Below are 19,274 nucleotides of genomic sequence, written 5' to 3' on the forward strand. Positions count from 1 at the left end.
ATTTTGTGTATGCCGATAGTTAGCATTTATCAGGCGCTTCTTAGGCGTCGACGTACGAGCTCTTCCCGCGTATGAATTCATGTGGGTTCTCCCCTCCCTGGATGATCTACAAATCGACTCATGTTAAGCATATCCTGAGATGAAGGTAATTGTCTCCCAGTGACACAAATGTGCCCTGTTTTCTCTTAAACATTTCAAGTATCTGTGGAGAAATTCACTCATGTCAGGAGCCAATGGACGTAAAAAGAAGCCCCACAAAGAAGGGCTAGAACACCTCTTCCAGCAGAGAGTTACAGGGACCCACACGGCGGGACACAGGGACCCACGCGACGGGACAGCCGTAGATGAAAGGAGTCCCCTGAGAAGCTCACCGATTTCCCCCAAGGGTGCAGGACGTTAGCATGAGCAGCTTACCAGCGTTCTGTGGATATGTATGGCCGGGTCAGTATGGACTTCCGGAGAGTAACGCTGCCTTTTGCAGCTCCTGGGAGTATAAATTCTGTCTCAGCTGAAAACAAAGGAACAGGATTTCTCAGGTGGACGGAACGGTTCATTCAGCTGTCTGTTACTCAAACGGACCCTTATCCCTTCCGTTTTCAGGGAGTAAAAGATCATTTATAGTCACACAGTCAGTTTATTCATTTTTTACTGATGACATCTTCTAAACGGCTCTCGGATTAATTTGCCATGGAGACATCTAAGGCTGAACCTGAAATGCTAAAAGAAAATCTCAGATTTTAAGCTCTTCTGTTCCACTTCCATTCCTCCTACGGCGTTGGGGTAGCGTTCCACAAGCCCCCAAACCAAATGTGCTGTAGGTACTTGACCACTTCTAAACCTCAGCGTAACAGCCTCTTTTTAAAAATTAAAGACCTCAGCCCCAAGCGATCGCCCTAATAAAGTCATCCTTTCATGCTCTGGACAGCGGAGCACTTTCCGTCATCAAGGGCTTCAAGCGTATCTTTGCTCCGGGCATAAGTTCCCAAGAAGAGAGAGAGGAATGTATCAATGAGTTCCTGACACCCTTGGTGTCTAACATTTAATAAATATTCGGGTTACACTCCAGCTCCTTCTCCGTTGAGCACAGTTATGCATAGAGAAGTAGACAGCCCTGTGCGGAGACCGCCTGTGTATCAGAAGGTCACTCCTCTGGATGGCTGGTTTCTCATGTGCCTTCCTGGACAGCCTCTTTGAGTGACAGAACACTACTAGGAATCTTGCAGGCTTTACCAGCTCTGATTCTAGAGCTTGCACTTGGCCTTGGTTCAGGCTGAATGATCTTTCTCAAGGGCATTGGGCAAATGAACTTTGGTTTCATAAATATTATGTAAATAATACAGAATAAGAAAAACCTGTGCAGGGATGCCACTTCCTAGCCTTGCCCGTGTGGACATCGCTCATCAATTCCGGCACTCCTTCTGGCGAGAGCCCAGATCCCTCCCCAAGACAGAGCTCCCTAGAGCAGCCACTGTGAGCCGACCCGCACTGGCAAGCAAGACAGACCTGTTTCCTATTTCTGGTAGAGTCTGCGGAGCTGAGGAAGGGTTTAGTAAGCACGGAAGCATGTGGTCTACTGAAGCCACGCACGGACCTCAAAATTCGATGTGTCGCGTGGAAAGCGAAACAAAATCAAACTTTCTGTGCTGCACCCCTGAACTCCCATCCTGTTCTGGGGACCCCTGAACAACACCGGGGGAGAGGCACCAAGCCCCCCACTTCCTGCACAGTAGAATTCTGACTCCTAAAATAGTCTGCTATTGACAGGAAGCCTCACTGACAGCGTTAAGAGTCGATGAATGCATATTTTGTATGTTCTGTGTATTCTACGCTGTATTTTCACGGTAAAGTGTGCCCCAGGAAGTAAGATGTTGTTAAGAAAATCATAAGAGAAAATACATTCACACGACATACTGTATTTATGGGGGAAAAGGCACCTGTAGGCACTTCCACACAGTTCAGATCTCTATCGTTCAAGGGTCGGCTGTCTATCCGGATGTCCTTAGGCCAGAGGCCATGAAACAGTAGGCTCTGAGGCAGATGCAGCCCTCAAGACATGCTTTGTTTGGCCAGGAAAGTACTTTGTAAAATATATATGCTTAGATGCCAACATTCAAAAACTAGTCAGTTTTACCAAAACCCTGGATTTCCCATTTCCCTCGCGAAGTTGGATCTCCGGATGCAACCCCAGGGTTCTCGTGTGGCGGGGTAGGCCGCGGAGGAGAACTGTCCCCTTTGCCTCGGGCTTGGGGTCTCCCTTGAGTTTGCCACAGTCCCCAACAGCAGACGACCTCTTCCTTGTTTGGGTCACACCCTCCCCAAGTCCGGGAGGGGGTTTGGTTATTGAGCCAACGCCCTGCTGCTGCATCCCAGGCTAATCGTCAGGGTAACGTACGGTCTACCTGCATGGGAACTGAGATCTACGAGAAATGCATTAGGCCAGTTAGCTGTATTAGTGAGAAATAGTAGGACAGAATACCAGATGCGATCACCTTTACATGCCCTGGATGTTAAGTGGGGGCTCCACAAAGCTGAGTCATTTCATGAACTGCTTTAACTTCACCATGGGGCTACTTCTCGGGCTGGCCGGAGCAGAGTTTTGATCCCCAGAATGTCACGTAGCCCAGGCCAGGCTGGGACGGACACAGAGGGCATCGGGGAACGTCTGGGGACTCCGCACGGCGAGGCACTGCTTGCTAAACCCCGTGACTGAGACCCAGGCCGGGCTCTCCGGAGCTGGTCACTAGAGCGCGCCTCGGGACGCCCCGCCCTCTCCCAGCAGCCGCCAGCGCATCTGGTCTCGGCGGGCGCTTCCCGGCTCGGACCTTGCACCAGACCCTCTTCGGCATCCATGTTTTCCCTTTACCTGGAGTCTCAGGTAAACCCACCCGGGGTTCATAATTCAGTGTTTTTTTCTAGAAAAGTTTCTGCTCTAAGACAAATTCTCCTAAGTCAGTGCTTTCAAAATAAGTTTGGAAAGAAGCATGAACCCTCTCGTTCCCCTGAGAATATGCTTATCCTGCCAAAATGCTCTTCTTTTATGGGACTAATTGATGTGCAAGCCCCGAACACCTAAGCTTGTGACTCTGGTATCCGTGCCAGTGGCAGCTAATTACTGGCGCCTCTCTCCAGCAGGCTCCGGGAGTGCGGTCGGCGCGGGGGCGGGAGGCTGGGCAGGGCCTTATGCTGGGCTTTCACCCGATCCACAGCTCCTAATCCCTTCTGGGGCACCGTTTGATGAAAACGAAGGGCTTGGATCCCTTCCTGAACTAACAAGCGTTGGTAGAGCTTTTAAAATCTCCCTGTGTCAGGGGACGAGGTGCGAACATGAAAACATTCCGCAGATAAGCGTATGCTAAACTTGACAATAAATCATCACCTCGGGCCTCATTTGCTGGTGTTATTTGGATTAAGGGGCAAAGAAAGTTTCGGAAGCACTTGTTTGGGAGGGTGGGCTCAAACCTTGCTGAATATGATTTGGGCAGAGATTGTTTTTCCCTGCTAGAATTCTTTCCTTTCTGCATAGGCGCGGCCCAGTAAGCAGAACGCGGGGATTGTGCCCTGCCCTAGTGCCAGTGATTAAAGCAGGAGATGAAGTTGAACAAGAGGGGGCGGTCAGGGGGCCCTCCAGGGCAGGAGGTGTCCTGGGCGCCTCAGCTGCCCGTGCCCAGCAACCCCTCCTTGTAGTTCAAGTGGACTCAAGCCAGGCAGGCCTGACCACCCTGTAGGTGATTGTTCGACCAATCACGGCCTCCTCCAGGGCCGGGGCCCTTGGATTCATTTTGTGCCCTCGGGGTCCTCCCCAGGACCCACCATACGTCATCACTGGCTCCTCACTGCGCCTGAGTTTGACCCCCAGACTCGTGTGAACTCTCTGTGCCGTTAAGACGGATTTGTCGGGCACCTGGGTGGCTCAGTGAGTTAAGCCGCTGCCTTCGGCTCAGGTCATGATCCCAGGGTCCTGGGATCGAGTCCCGCATTGGCTCTCTGCTCAGCAGGGAGCCTGCTTCCCCCTCTCTCTCTGCCTGCCTCTCTGCCTATTTGTGATTTCTCTCTATCAAATAAAAAAAAAAATCTTAAAAAAAAAAAAAAGACGGATTTGTCCTCCCCACTGCCCGGCCCCAGGCTGCCCAGGCTGCATCTCTGCGTGGGGCCCTATCAGATAATCTCTGAGGTCTCTTTCAGCACCAGGACCTCAGAGGTCAGCAGTGGAGTCGTGTGTTAGATGGGAAAGGACAGAAGCTCAGCGGCCTCCGTTCTGCCCACCGGCCCCAAGGCGTGCACTGGCCGAGAGGCCTGGACAGCCCAGGAGGTACGGGCTGGCTCCGGGCTGACTGCTTTGTAGAGGTGAGGAAAGGGTGCCTCCCAGGTGTGGTCAAGCTCAGGAAGCCAGAAAGAATGGACGGAAAGAAAGGTGACTGAGTGCAAAGTCGTGCTCAGACCTGGTTTAGGGAGAACTCGGGGAGTCTCCTGAGGGCAGGGGCCTTGGTAGGACCACAGGGCTGCTGAGGGCTTGTTGGCTGGGGGATTGTGGGGGGCAGGGCAGGGCTCACAGTTGGGCAGCCACTCGGTCTCTCTCATGGCCCCAGGCCACGATCCTGGCTGCAGAGAATCAAATAAGGCAACATGCTTGTCCTCAAAAGCCTTGCCTTCCAATCTAGGAGGGCAGAGGAGTAAGCGTGAATAGGGCAGGTCTTGGCATGTGAAGATAAAAGAGATGGATACAAGGTTCCTGTAGCCAGAGTCCTTGGACGTTTTCTCCGAGAGTGCTCTTGGAGAATCAATACCCATTTCTGTGTAATACGTAAGCAGCTTGTACCACGGGTGGGAGATGCAGACGTCGCCACCGATTTCAGTCCTGATGTTTGTGTTTGTCTTCATGACCATACTAGAGGCCCGGAGGACTCAGAACTGTATCGCAGGATTATTTAACTCTTGACGATTCAACTGTATGCATTCGGCCCCGAATATCGTGTACTCACATTGACATACACACCTGCACACACACACACGCGGTAGGGATGGTGCGTCTGATCGTCGGCTGTTCCCCTGCCTGGTGAAGTGTGAGCCGGTACCTGTGGGCACAACATGCTGTAAGCGTCTGCCCGCCGTCATCAGAGACTCGTGGTGCGTCCTTTAGGGGCAGGCGAAGGGGTCTTTGGCTTCGTGCACCTTCAGGAAGGCGCTAAAGAGCGGGCTGAGGCCCCAGGGCGGCCCTGGGCCCGTGAACTGTCGGAGGGACTCCGCGCTGTCCTTACGGAAAGTGTAGGCAAGGACAGCCACCGGAGGAGCGGACACCCCCGAGTCCCCGGCTTCCCTCGAGCGCTCCAAGCAGAGAGAGAACCGAATGGCCTGCAGACGCCACGCCCCCCGCTGCTGTGTGTAACATGTCAGCCGCGCACATGACTCATGGACATCCGTGGCACCGTGTGTACTTTTGTATTAGAAATCAGAAACTGTGATTTATCAAGGCACAAACTGTGCCTTATGAACGAAAACGGAGCCCTTCTTGTGTAATGCCGGCGGGGTGCGGTTTTACCTCCGTTCACTCCGGAGCCCAGCTGCCGTTTGCACGGGCCGTCGGGAAGAGGAGGATCTGTTTTAGACGCAAACGCTCGCTTTGTGCCCAGGGAGGCCAAATGGCATCGCGGAGGAGGGAGCTAAGACTCGGGTTATGCTTCCGAAGTCCCACGGTGTTAGGGTGTTAGGTTCAGGAACGCTCCAGGGACAGCGCAGATGACCAAGGTGGCGTGGTCATGCTTACTAACCGAAGGGAAGGGGCAGACCAGGCAATCCGAGAGCTGGATGCATCTGGTTCACGAAAGCCTGGCGTCCTCTGAGGGCCCGCTAACGTGACAGGGGCACGTTAGGTCCTGGAGATTCTCACTGTCTACAGTTTAACCTGAACGTATGGCTCTTTGCCAGAGTAATGCACGAGTTTTTAAGAAAGCAGCTTCAGTCGAATGCAGACGGCTTCCTTTAGATGTAGGGGATTCCACCCGTGCCCAGGGTGGCCCCAGGGGAAGCTGTCTCCAGCCCTTCCCCCGTCTTCCATCCCAAGTCCTGGTGGGACTCACAGAGCTCACCAGGGGTACAGACTCCCCTACATTTACAGACCCAAGGGCCTTCCCCCAACTCGCAGTAGCCCCTACTTGGTCTTTGGCGAGCCTGTAACAGTTTTCACCCGGATGTCCTTTTACTGGCTTCTGCGGCGTCCTGCAGCGTCTGCCCAGGGGTGCGCGTGCTCAGTCTCCCTTTCTCCCGGTGGGCATGTGTCTTTCTCCAGATTCCAGCGTGGTCTGGAGCCCCACAGCTCCGTTCTCCTATGGGTTTAAGACACTTTAGCTCCGCGAGTTTGACAAAGGGTGGGAGGCATGCTCTCTGCAGCCTTCTACATCTCTGGATTGAAACCGGGACCTGGCTGACTGGATTCTGTCTCTGGTTTTTATTCAGCCAGGAATAACCCATGTCTCTTATTTTAAGAATACTTTAAGTGAAAGCCAAGAATAAACGAAATAAAGAGAGGGGATCAGAGGTCGCAATGGGAGAGTACAACAGAAGACTGTCGGGGCAGCAAAGAGCTTGGAGCGCTGGCTCTCCCTCTCCACTATGAACCCGGTGACCTAACTGAGCCTTAGTCTCCTCATCTGTAAAATGGGATCAGCAATAACTTTCCCACAATGCTCAGGTGCAAATTAAGGGCCACTTTTTCTGGGCTCTCGCCTGCATTTTGTAAAAACGGATAGCATGGGATGGCTCACACGGAATGCCACTGAGAGGAGTGAATGGATTGGGATGCAACAGAACAGGACAGAAAATTCAGAGCGACTTAACACGTAGTCGGGTAAGTAGCTTTTCAGGAACCTCCAGCGGCTGTCCATCCTCTCTGTCCGTACTTCTTGCGCATTGGTCATGGCACAAGCTGTAGTTTCTACGGTGAGATTCACAACACGTCATCCCCGAGTGCATCAGTTAGTTACTCCTACGTGACAAACAGCCCCGTATCTCAATCGCAAGCCATCACAAGCACTTTGTCATTGCTCGTGGGACTTCAGGTCTGCTGGGGTTCAGCTCATCCAGGTTGCAAGCACCAAGAGGGCAAAGGATAAGGGTACGGTGCTGGGGACAGTTGTAAAATCTGCCACCTGCGGCAACTGAGAATCTCAGACGCTATAGTGTTTCATACGTCGTAAAATGCAGTATTGCTAGGTTTCATCTTTAGAGAAGTACCCCTGCCTCCCCTGCTTTTCCTGCCTTCCTCCCTCCTATCTACCCACCATGGAGCTAGGGGGACGAGAGAGGTCATACATGTGTAAGAGAAGTCATCACGGACCCCCACCTTCGGACCTGGGAAACTACTCCTTCTTTCCGAAAAAGGCTTTGCTCTGGGTTGCCATCGGTTGGCCAACTGTTAACTTTCACTTCTGTCTGTGATTTTGTCCTCTTTCTTATTTGGGTGACCGGATTGAAAAGCCTCCCTGAAGAGGTCTGTTTTCTTCTTGCTGCATGACAGGTACCGGTCAAGAGTGCCGGAGCATTACGATGCGGATTTCTATCAGCGACTTACGTTTGATGCTGCCTCGGGAAATGGTGATTCCGTTCGCTCGTTCTCAGCCGTAAGCTCCGGGGGGTCAGGCAATGGATTTCTTCTCTGACCTCGGTATCCACACTGCTCGTGGGTATTTGGTGGGTTTGGTGTGGGGCTGAGGGGCTGTGGGGTTCGACCTGCGAAGGTTGGGAAAATGAGCCCTTTGAGCTGGACGGACGGTTGGGACTCACGGACACTCGCCGCCTGACTGGAGACCAGTCTGCAGCCAATTCGCCAGCAGATCTGGTGAAGCTCGGAGTGGTAGTTGCGTTGATTCACTCTTACCACTGCTGTTAGGGAAATCATGATTACTGGGCTAGTGATGAGCCCCCACTGTGAGCCAGGCTAAGTGAATTCTGTGGTTTGTTGTAATTCGCACTTCGAACAGGTGCTCTCATCCACTGTACCCCCCGCCCCCGCTTATGGCAGACCTCCTTAAAGAAGGTCTTCTTAAAAAAGACCTCCCAATCCCATTCTGCCTTGAGCCCGCCCTCATGAGGTGTTTGCCTCTTGGGCTCCCTAGTGCCCCTGTGTCAGGGTCTCCAGGGCGTCCTGCGTGGCCGATGCCGCGATCAGATTTCTGTCCACGCCTCACCTGACTTCGCAACAGCACCGATAACCAGTCACAAGCACCTTGCGACTTCTCCAAGCACCTCCGTCACTTCCCTGCAGAGACGCCTTCTCTGCTGTGCCTTCCCTTCATCACACACTGGCCCCGTGTGTTCAGTGTCCTGAACTCAGTTGTCCTAGCCATGACCTCTAAGTGTTGGCGTGCTTGAGGCTTCCACGCAGGGGTGTTACTCGGGGTCCTGGCTGGGAGTACTGGGATTTCTGCAGCCCAAGTCCCTCTCATCAGCGCTACACTCCGGTCCCAGCTTCTCACTTTGCGTCTTCGTCTGCATGTCTAATGAACATTTCAGACTTAGTATTTTCAAACCCAAACTCCAGACCCTCTCTCTTCCCCGGTCCGCCTCTCCTGCAGCCTTCCCTCCTCTCGGCGACGGCAATGCCCTTCATCCATGCTCTCAGACCAAACCCCTGGCTTTTCTGTCTCTCTCACATCCAGGCTCGTTTCCAGTAGCCGATCCCGCCCAAGGCTACCTGCAGAATACAGCCCGAATTGGGCCACTTCTCACTGCCTCCCTTTCTCTCACCCTGACTGGTGCCACCCTCCTGTCGCTATTGCACCAGCTTGGTGGACCCTACGTGGTATCCGCTTCTTGCGATCCTGCCAGAGGTTTCCTATTAACCGTGCCTGAACACGCCACGTCCTTGCTCCAGACTCCTTAGCTTCTCATTGTCCTCGCGTAGCACGGGTAACATCCAACCTCTTGGCTACCCTTGTGCCCACGTGCCCTCTCTTTTTTGGTTGCTGAATATGGCAAGAAAGTCCCTGCCTCAGGGCCTTTGCCCCTCCTGTTTCCTCCACTTTCAGAGATGTGCACATCCTTGTGACTCACTCCTCACCTCATCAGGCCTCTGCTCAGATGCTGCCTGTCCGGGGTGAGGGGGCTCCCTGTGCATTCTTAGAGCACCCCTCTGTCACCACTGCCTGTGCTCGCAACGGCTCCGGCTTCCTTTCAAACCCACCTAGTGACTTGATGTGCCCTCTGTCTGCTTGCTGCTCAACTTGTCTGTCTCTCCCTCCCCAGCACCCAGGACAGCTCCCGGGTCTCAGGTGACACGAACCAGACACTTGTTAAATGAGTAGATGACCTATTTTTGTTTTGCAGATGAGGGATCTCAGACAGAGGAACCTTATGTTACATCAGAAGATGCCTCGGACCTGATCTTGTCTCTGCATTCTCTAAATGATGGAGTCATGACTGTCCGAGCTGAAAGGCCTAGTGCCCCCGGGCTCGCAGGGGCAGAGTCTGGCCCCAGAAGATGGGGAATGATGTTCAGAAGTCATGAGGGAAGCCTTCGATCGAGGCCCCTGGTCTCTGGAGCCCAGGCTGGGACCCGGAGTGTTACTCTCATTCCCTGTCCATGGCCTTGAGGACTAAGGATCAGGCCGGTCTGAACTAATCCGTACCTGATGCTTGGTGACGCAGAGCACATCCCGGTGCCTGATGCAGGGGCAGGGGGACCAGTGGACCAAAAAGAGCCACAGGGGGTCTTCTGGGACTATGGGAATGTCCCGTGTCTGAGTGTGGTCAAGGCTTCACGGGTGTGTGAACCACAGACTCCACCAAGCATGCCTTTAGACAGACCCAGAACATAACGGAGCCTCCGTAAGCTGGATACAAAATCCTGGCGTATGTACTTAGGTCTTGCTTTTCCCAGTCATGTCCTTCAGGGGCAGGACCATGACTTCTCCCTGTGTAGGCTGCACTGAGGTCCTTATGCTCTGTGCTGAGAAGCCCCCTTGCCTCAGAGGGGCCGAGTGCGAACCCCTGCCCTGCCCTTCTCCAGCTCTGATCCCTGAGCAAGCAGCCTCTCCTGGGCCTCAGTTTCCACATCCATGCCATGGGGACAGAACCGCTAACATGGAGCATTGGGAGGATTTCATGGGTAAACGTCTGTATCTAGTTTTAAAAGTAACGCATGGTAGGTGCGTAGAAAGCAGTTCCTGATGGCTGTTATTTTATGTTTCTTAGAAGTGTCCAAACTTGGGGTGCCTGAGTGGCTCAGTGGGTTAAGCCGCTGCCTTCGGCTCAGATCATGATCTCAGAGTCCTGGGATCGAGTCCTGCATCGGGCTCTCTGCTCGGCAGGGAGCCTGCTTCCTTCTCTCTCTCTCTGCCTGCCTCTCTGCCTACTGTGATCTCTCTCTGTCAAATAAATAAATAAAATCTTAAAAAAAAAAACTTAAAAAAAAAAAGAAGTGTCCAAACTCAAGGCAAAGTAGATATTTTGTGAGCACCTACTGCTCCTCTCACACAGTGCATTTTTGCTCATCATGGTGATAAATACAATTTGTTTGATCCAGATCGACTGTTGAATATCAAAGGTTTTTTCTTAAGTTTTTTTTGCTGATTGTAATATAGGACTTCAGCCTTGTGGGTGTATGTGTGTGTGTGTGTGTGTGTGAACTGTGGGAAACGTACTATCTGACCATGTAGCTTTTTCCCTTTCTAGTGCTTTCTTGGGGTGGGGGAGGGTCTCGAGAAGAGCCTTACGAGCAGTCCACTTTCTCAGGACAGACAGACAGACGGATCACGGGAGCAGCAAACTCAGAGGGCAGCTGAAACACAGACTCAATTCTTGCCTCTTTTTGAAATAGAAAATGAAGTAAATGATACGTCTTACAGGACCCCCAAGGAAACCCGTTTTCATTTTCCTCTATTACTCTGAAGTAAAGTAGCTGCGAAAGTATAATTTGACAGTGAAACAGTGACCTCCAAAGGCGGCCTTCCCGAGGTGACACAAGCCCTCTCGCCACGCGCATACACCGACATGGCGCGGGTCGTCTGCTTCCAATGTCCACGTTCCCGTCCTCGGCTCTTTTCCTATGAGGATTCACCGTATTGCGTGTTCGATGCTCCCTGGGGGCTCAGAGAGCCCTGAATGTATCCGTTGGAAGAGAGGCGGGAGGCTGGCTGATCTCGACCTTGCTGTCGTGTCTTCCTGTCCCCTCCCGACACACACACACACACACGTGCGTGTGACATGACGCAGACATCTCAGTTCCTAGCCAAAGGCCACATTCATGCTGGGAATCCAACGTGTCCGCTCTCTGACCTGCGGCTTCCTGAGCTTTGCCCTTGGTTTCTCCTCCTGGTCCGTCTCTTTCTTCTGAATGTGACTGACACGATGCCTTTGTCTAAGGCTCCTCCCCCTCTTCTTGCCCAGGCGGGCTTCTCGTGGGGGCACCCGGGGGAAACCACTGAGACTTCTTCCCACCCAGCGTCTCTCTGTTGAACACCTCAGTGTGCCATGCACTGTGCTAGACGTAGAGACGCAGCAGTTAAGGGGACGGGTCCATGTTGTCAAGCAGATGACCTCCAGATGGGGAACCAAGACAAGAACAAGAAAACCAGCAGGAGCCTTCAGATGGTGCCAAGTACTGAAAGGGGAGTTGTACAGCGCTGGGTCGGTCGGGCGATCTGGTGTAACCCGTAGGAGGTGAGCCACGGGATATGCGCCATAGGACTGTTGTACGTGACATGCTGTAGGCAATAGGGACATAGTGTGACTACAGTCTACGCAAGTGCACACACGGTAAATCAGAGGCAAACAGTGTCCCAAAGATGCAGAGTGACCAGGTGAGGGAGTGCCAAGTTAAAATGAGAAATGACTCAAGGGACACCTTCGGCGGAGTGACATTCCAGCTGTCCTATAAGATCTATGCTGCTCTTGGGGGCAAGTCACAAAAAGCCATGGACCAAACGGCTTTAACAATGAGAGAAAGTGAATCACCTGGATAGAAGGCCGGCGGCCAGCCGGTGACAGGTGGGTGTGTCCGGTGGTCCATCCCGGCTGGGGGAAGGGGTTCCTTCTGTTTTTCCATACTCGCAGCGTCCGCCTGGTCCTCAGCCAGCTCCCTCACGGCTCTGAGATCACTGCTGCAGTCCCTGTTGTCATCTGCAGGGTGACAGCATCGGGTAGAAGGAGGGCAGCTTCCTGAACATCTCGGAGCAAGGAGACCCTTCCCAGGGTCATGTGAGCTTCTCACACCTCATTGGCCAGAACTGTGTCATACAGTCTTCCCTAAGCCAATCACTGGCAAGGAGAGTGGGGTAGCCTGACGGGGCGGGCTTGGCGGGGCCCATGATGGATGGGGGGGCTGTGTTTTCGAGTAAAATTGTAGTCCTGTTGGGAATGAGGAAGGGGTGCACGTGCTGGGGTCGGAGTGCAGGTGTGTGCTTGGTCGGCCGGTAGACAGCGGTTCATGTTTCTGCAGACCTGGACCACAAGCAGATCTCGGCACAGGTGGGTCCTGGAAGGGCCTCGGGAGGGGCACGAGCCCAGGGGAGGTCCAGGGCGAGAAGAAGGAGCCCTGGCGCGGAGCCTGTGCTGGGGACGGGGTGTTGGGCAAGGCGGGGCTGGAGGAGGAGGAGGTCCGGGTCATCAGTCCTGTACACCATCATCGGGAGTCTGGGTTTTACCCGGTGAGGACAGGAAGTTGCTAGAGAGGCCTGACAGGAGCAGGAGGAGGAGGGAGGACGAGACCGGGGGCCGGCAGTCCTGGGGGCCAAGGGCTCGCATCATTGGCCACCCCCCAAAGCCTGGGGCAAGAGGCACTCTGTCCTCTACCCCGGATTCGAAGCAGGGGCAGTGAGGATCGTGACGCCCACCTCGCAGAGATTTTGTGGGGACTGTGCGTGGGAGGAGAGGGCTGCAGGCCCTGAGGTCCATCCAAATGGGAGGTGCCTACTGTCTTCGTCCTACTATTTGCCGACGCCGTGTTCCCTAAAGTCACTGCAGACACTGAACTAGCGAATACTGAACCTTTGGGAAGAAACACACACACAGACGTAGCCCATAAGCTGAAATCCCCAAATCAACTCATCCTGGAGAGTCTATTTTACGAAAGAGGGAATGAGGTTGGGAAGTGTGAAGCTGCTCGCCTGGGGCTGCCCCACGACCCCTGTGCTGGGGTCGGGATTCGAACCCGATCTTGCCGGCCCCTGCCCAGGAGCTCCGCACGCTCCCTGCCCCGCTCTGTCTGGTGTCCGTCCTCGGGTGGTCTCTGCGCGCGCGAGGGCTGGCACAGGAGGGCGGAGCCTCAGCGCCTCTGACCTTGGCTGAAACCTGTGGGGCGGGGGCGGGGACTCCAAGTTCGCTGCTCTGCATCCACTGAGACGGTGCTGGGAGCAATACTGGCGAGTAGATACGCTTGGGAACATGGAGTCCACAAACAGGAAACATTTACTCCCTGGTGGTTCTGGAAGTGGGGACGTGTGAGACCAGAGTGTGGGGGTTTGGGACGAGCCTCCCTCCCCCCAGGGTTTACAGACCACATTTTCTGGTCCTATTCTCACGAGGTGGAGCGGAGGGAGGAAGTAGGCTCCCAGGTCTCTTCCTCTAGGGGCGCCCACCACGCGGGCTCCACGCTTGTGATGCTACTGCCCTTCAAAGGCCCTTCAAAGCCCCATCTTCAGACACCCTATTGGGGATGAGGGTTTCAACGTGTAAATTTCGGGGGGACACAAATGCACAGTCCGTAAAGCTGATATAAGTTGTGTGCAGTGTGGTGCAACTCGGGGCTTAGCCTACAACGGGACTCCCCTCATCTGAGCTGTTTTAATCCGATTCATGAAGGATGGCAACACCTACTGTCTTCCAAGGACACACATGCCCCCGGAGAAAGCAATCGAATGAATTCCCAAGGCCTCTGACTTTGTTACCTTCTTCATTTAAGTTTTTCCACTCCGGCCACCCCTCATTGCCTGAAAGATGAGGCGGTCTTAGGACTGCACAGGCTCCGAAATTTCCTATGCACAGAAAGGGTCCCGCGGTTGCCAAAACAGGTGTGTTCCTGCTGGTGGGATGTGTTTCGAGGTGCTTCGAAGTGGGAGTGTGGGTGGGTGGGTAGCGACGGACAAGGAGAAACCAGGATTTTCCGCAAATGCGGGAGAGTCGAGGTCTGGACTGCAGGAGGTGGGATCGGGAACGTTCTAGGGCCGGTGCCGGCCGGCTGATCCCGCGAGAAGGCCGCACTGTCATTGGTGAGGGGACCTGTTCTCTTGAGGGGGGTCGCCCGTGGCCGTCAGGGGTCTGGGAGTCTGTGTCCCACTGAGTGATCCTGCTGGACCCCCAGCCCTTTCCGAGAACCCGAAGGAAGGGCATCGGGGCCCGCCGCCGCGTCGGCATCACTGGGCTCTAACAATAAGGACGTGCTCCTCTGTTCTGTTTCTGCCCCAATCCAAGATCTTGTTCGGATGGCTCTCTTCCCAAGCCTGGGCACAGTCACGGAGACTTGGGTCCCTCGGGCACGCCCCGGAAGACAGCCAATTTGCTCGGTTCCTCGTGTTTCTTCTCCCTGTCCCTGGAGGGCTCAGTCTTCCTTGCAGGATGGGAGGGGCCCCTCGCGTGGAGCTAGCCCGCACTGTTGTCCTCCAGCTCCCTGAGCCCGGGGTCTCCCAGTCACTGTCACTGGGATTTCAGCCCATGTTCCCATTAGTGACCTCGGCCAGTTCTAAAGGGGCCTGAGGACATGGGGACACGGCAGGTGGACGTGGCCTTGAGCCCGGAGGCGCGGAGGAGGGCTCAGCAGCCGGCTGCTCAACCCCTCCTGGTCCTCGGTTTCCCTCTAAGTGAACTGCATGCATCTCTTCCTCCTCCTTCTGGGGGCACATTCATGCTCGAGGACTCTTCTTCTTGGGGTGAGTGCCGGGACGGGTGGGGATGATGATTTGTCTCAAACAATAAGAAGGTTGGCTCTTGGAGTTTGGAAGTGGATGTTTCTGACCTTGCTCTGGACCTGAGCATCTGGAGCTCGCAGGGGAGGTCTGGGCTGTGGGTACCAACCCCGGTGAGGAAGAGAGGGTCGAGAGTGCGTCCTCGTGTGTGGCTTGCACCCCAAAAAGCAGTGGGTGACCTCAGCCAGTTGGGTCCCATCGTGGGCCCCTCGCAGTCGTGACTCTGTGACAAACTGTTGGTTGGGGCATCTCCTGCACCCGAAGTGACCTTCGCCCCCTCCGCTCTCCCTAAATGATACTTTCCTGATGGCCCTGGAGAGACGTCACCCACATCTTACTGGTTTATCCGGAGGAGGTGACGCGAGATGGAGGCTGGAATTGTGTGACGAGGAGCCGGCGGACACGGGCGTTGACGGGGCAGCCCCCGAGTGCAGAGCCAAACCCGGTGACAGCAGCTTCCCTCAGGGGTCCAGTGCAATGGGGCACCAGTGCTCATACCCACACTTCCTGAGTAGTTTCTGACAAAGATGTGAATCTAGTGCAAAGCTTCCTTGGTTTTTCAGAAAAGATCCTCCTTATGGCTTGAATAACGTGGGTTTTTTGGGTTTTTTTGTTTTTAGCAACATATGGCTACCTTCTAGGCATCCTCAAATATGGTGCGGGAGGAAAATGTGTTGCACCTGGGGTTTGATTAGTGGTGGTTTGAGTACATAAAAAAGGTGAAGTAAAGAAAAAAACATACAAAAGAGTCAACAAAGGTTATAGAACTCCATTAAATCATGTTTATGGTTTTTGCTTGTCAGTATTTCGTAATACAGAATGGCTTTCCCAGAGTCTATTTATCAGTATTTGTCACTAATTAGTGCCTACAAATTACCTTCTGTTCGAGTCGTGTTCTTCTGGTTGTCTTGGTGTCTAATAAATCAGAGTTCACGAACTTTCACTGTCCCCACGCCCCCCCCCCCCGCCCCGGGTCCCGCATTTTCCTGCTGATGCATCTGGAGACTTTGCTTCTCCCAAAGGTCTCCAACCACTGCGACTCCATTTTTGTGAACGGGAAGGAAATGAAGAGCAAAGTGGACACGACCGTGAACTTCACACACCAGCACTTTACCTCCCAGCTCGAGGTCACCGTCTGGGCGCCCAGACTCCCCCTGCAGATTGAGATCTCAGACACGGAGCTGAGCCAGATCAAGGGCTGGAGGATCCCCGTGGCCTCCAACAGGAGGTGAGGAGCTTGGGGGTGGGGGGTGGTCTCAGGCCGCTGGGACCCGGAGCACAGGGGGAGGCAGACGGCCCTTAGGGGCCCAGGACCCGGGGAGGCGGCATCTGCCGCGGGCACAGTGGTGTGGGTCTGGGGTTCCGAAGGATCTGACTTGGGGACTCACTAGGCTTCTGACGAGGAAATCATCCCGGAGCTGTGAGTCGTGTCCTCCTCAGGGAGTAGCTGCTGGAATGCAGGGTCATGTTGCACCGCTAAGAAGCACCTAGTGTGGGGTATAGTTATTTTTTTTTTAGTCCCTATTTCTTCGTTGTTCCTCCCTGTTATTCATGCTCAGGTCCCTGCTTGTAGGTGTCAGCCTAAATCCATGGAGCGTGGCGTGGTGGTGAAGTTGCGGGGTCTAGAATGAAGCCACTGAGTTTTTACTCCGGCTTCCCCACATAGAGCTGTGTGACCCTGGGCCCGCTGATGAACCTCTCTGTTGCTCATCTAGCAATGGAGATGATGCTCTTACTGAAGGGAGTTGTCCTGAGTCTGAAGTGACACACTGTGGACCAGACAGAATTCTAAAGACGACACCCAGCAGGGTTCCCGTCTCCTGGTTACTCACTCACACCCTGATCTGGGGCTTCTGGGAGTGGATTTTACGGGGGTAATTAAAATTCTAAACGCACCAGCCTTAAGATGTGGAGATTATCCAGGTGGGCCTGACCCATCACTTGACCCCTTGAAAACAGAGTTTTGTCTAGCTTGGGGCCGGTACTGCACAGCGTGTAACCTTTTAAAATGGACGTGTTTTTATCCAGCATAAATCCCCCAAATCCACCGCTGTTCTTGGCCGTATGGAGAATTCCCGTAACCGTAGCGCTGAGTGGTAATCCATTCTCTCTGCGTGATGAATCAGCTGTCCGTGGGGGAGGGGGCACTCCTGCTGTGTCCAGCCGGGCCCGGTCACGGACAGAACTGCTGCGACACTCCTGGACAAGTTTCCGTGTGCACACGTGTCTTCTGGGGAAAGTGCCCCAGACCATAATTGTTGGGTCGTATGAATGGGACATAGTTAGTTTCAAAAGAGGCTCCCGAGCTGTTCTCCAGAGAGGCTGTCCCGTTTCACGCCCATAGCAGCGACGGATAAGTCACCAAGTGAAGCCACCGTTGCCGGCACTTTCTGAGCTTATGTCTTGTATGGCCCCTTTTACAAAGATGTGGAAAATGGGCAACAGACTGGTGGTCGCCATGGGTTGGGGAAGGAGCCCTTGGCTCCCCCATGGGGACAGACGAGTTCTGTGTCCTGACTGTTGTGATGGTTGCACGAATCCTCAGGTGACCGAATTGCATAGAAACACACACACGCACACACATGCACGCGCACACAGGTGTCCCAGTCGAACTGCTGAAATCTGTTATACTCAGGGTCTGTACCAGCGTCCGTTTCTGGATCCTGGCATTGGACGGCGAGTATGGGAGACATTAACTCTAGGAGTGCTGCAGAGTATAGGGGGTCTCCCTGTATGTGGTTTTCTAACTTACTGTGAATTTCTAATGAATTCAAAATTTAAAGTTTTTTGTTTGTTTGTTTTTTGGGTTTTTTTTTTTTTTTTTAATAATAGAATGCTGTCCTAAAAGAATAGGACCATTTCATTAATATGGTATTTCTAGGACTTCATGGTATTCACTCAACACATTTATGAGACTGTCCCCTCATAATATAATCTTAATATTGCTCTCTTTTCAGTGTTATTCCTTTATTTAAGGGACATTTGACCTCGCTGTCAAAACTGGCCCACTGGTCAAAGTTAACACGAAGAAAAGAAGTGTCAGTGTTACATTCTGTGTCGATACTGCTGTTAGTCCATGTGACATGGTTTCTTGTAGGTTGACTAGCGTGTGTGGGATAAGCGTCAGAGCCACCCCAGCCCCCGCCCCCATGCCAGAGACCTTCATCCCCTATGGTGTCATCAGAAGGACTGAAAGTAAATTGGGAATAACTTTTCCAAATGTCATTCCAAGGTTTTGATCCTATGTCCCTTCGCAACACAAAACCATCTCACCTGCCCGAAGAGATACTCGCCCCTGACTTTGGGAAACCCAGGATGCTTCTTTATAGGTTCTGGTGAAAAGTTTTCCTATTATTTTCCCAATGGATTCATGGGGCGCCTGGGTGGCTCAGTGGGTTGAGCCACTGCCTTCGGCTCAGGTCATGATCTCAGGGTCCTGGGATCGAGTCCCGCATCGGGCTCTCTGCTCAGCAGGGGGCCTGCTTCCTCCTCTCTCTCTGCCTGCCTCTCTGCCTACTTGTGATCTCTGTCAAATAAATTAATAAAATCTTTAAAAAAAAAAATAGAGAAAGTGGATTCAGAAGTCACATGGAAGTCTGTAAATTCACTGTTCTGTGGCTGTGTAGATCACGTACCAACCACTCCGGGCCTCGGCGTCTTGGTGGGGAAATAGAAACAAGTTTGGGGAACATTTTGAAGATGGGCAGAGTTTGCTATAAAGAGGAAGAGGGAACAGAGGGGCACGGCGGCCTGGGCGTGGATCCCGCTTCTAGACGGCTAGCTGTGTGTCCGGGCCAAACGGCCTCTCCGCTCGGTGCCTCAGTTTCCCCACTGTAAGATCAGGATAATTAATGAAACACCCTCCCTCCCTGGGGTGGAGATTAGAGGAGTCGCATGGGTGTGTCGGTCCGCCTGTGTCCGCTCTCATGGTCACGTGAGCGCGTCCAGCCGGACCCAGCCCGTAGAAGGTGTGACTCCGTGCGTGTGAATCCCTCCCGTGGCTGCTTCTGACACCACCCTGTCCCCCGATGGTCGCCGACTGGTCGCCAAACAAGGTCCTCTCCCAAAGCACCTGGGACAGGTTCATCTGGAGTGGAAGTTTCTGGAATAGTGAAGCCAACGAGGATTTCTCTGGTGGGCTGTGCACAGGGTAGCGAGAGGAGGGTCTGGGGTCCACAGGAGGAGGGCAGAGGCCGGCGAGGACCCGCAGGCCAGGGTGCCCCCGATTCCCGTAGGACACCATACCTGCTCTGTGCCCAGCACTGCAGAGTTAGGGGTGGGAGGTGGGAGCCCCCCCCCTGCTCCACCTCTGAGGGCTCGGGGAAGCCACGCTGCCCGGAGCAGAGGACCTCAGCCAGCCCAGAGCCAGTGCCAAACTGTCAC

General features: G+C 53.7%; 1 protein-coding gene across 2 annotated transcripts in view; it reads left to right on the forward strand.

Moving 5' to 3' along the window:
* The window catches only part of TMEM132B (transmembrane protein 132B), a 353,798-nt gene that overhangs the window by 325,586 nt on the left and 8,938 nt on the right, over positions 1-19,274 (forward strand). For both annotated transcript variants that reach the window (XR_014302643.1, XM_082698602.1), the window contains exon 6: positions 15,914-16,119. Coding sequence is in view for 1 of the 2 variants with exons in the window: in XM_082698602.1 (XP_082554728.1) it covers positions 15,914-16,119 (206 nt within the window). In the remaining variant the exon portion in view is untranslated. The remainder of the gene's footprint in view (positions 1-15,913; positions 16,120-19,274) is intronic.

The sequence above is a fragment of the Mustela nivalis genome, assembly GCF_964662115.1.
Source record: "Mustela nivalis genome assembly, chromosome: 14".
NCBI classification, from domain to species: Eukaryota; Metazoa; Chordata; class Mammalia; order Carnivora; family Mustelidae; genus Mustela; species Mustela nivalis.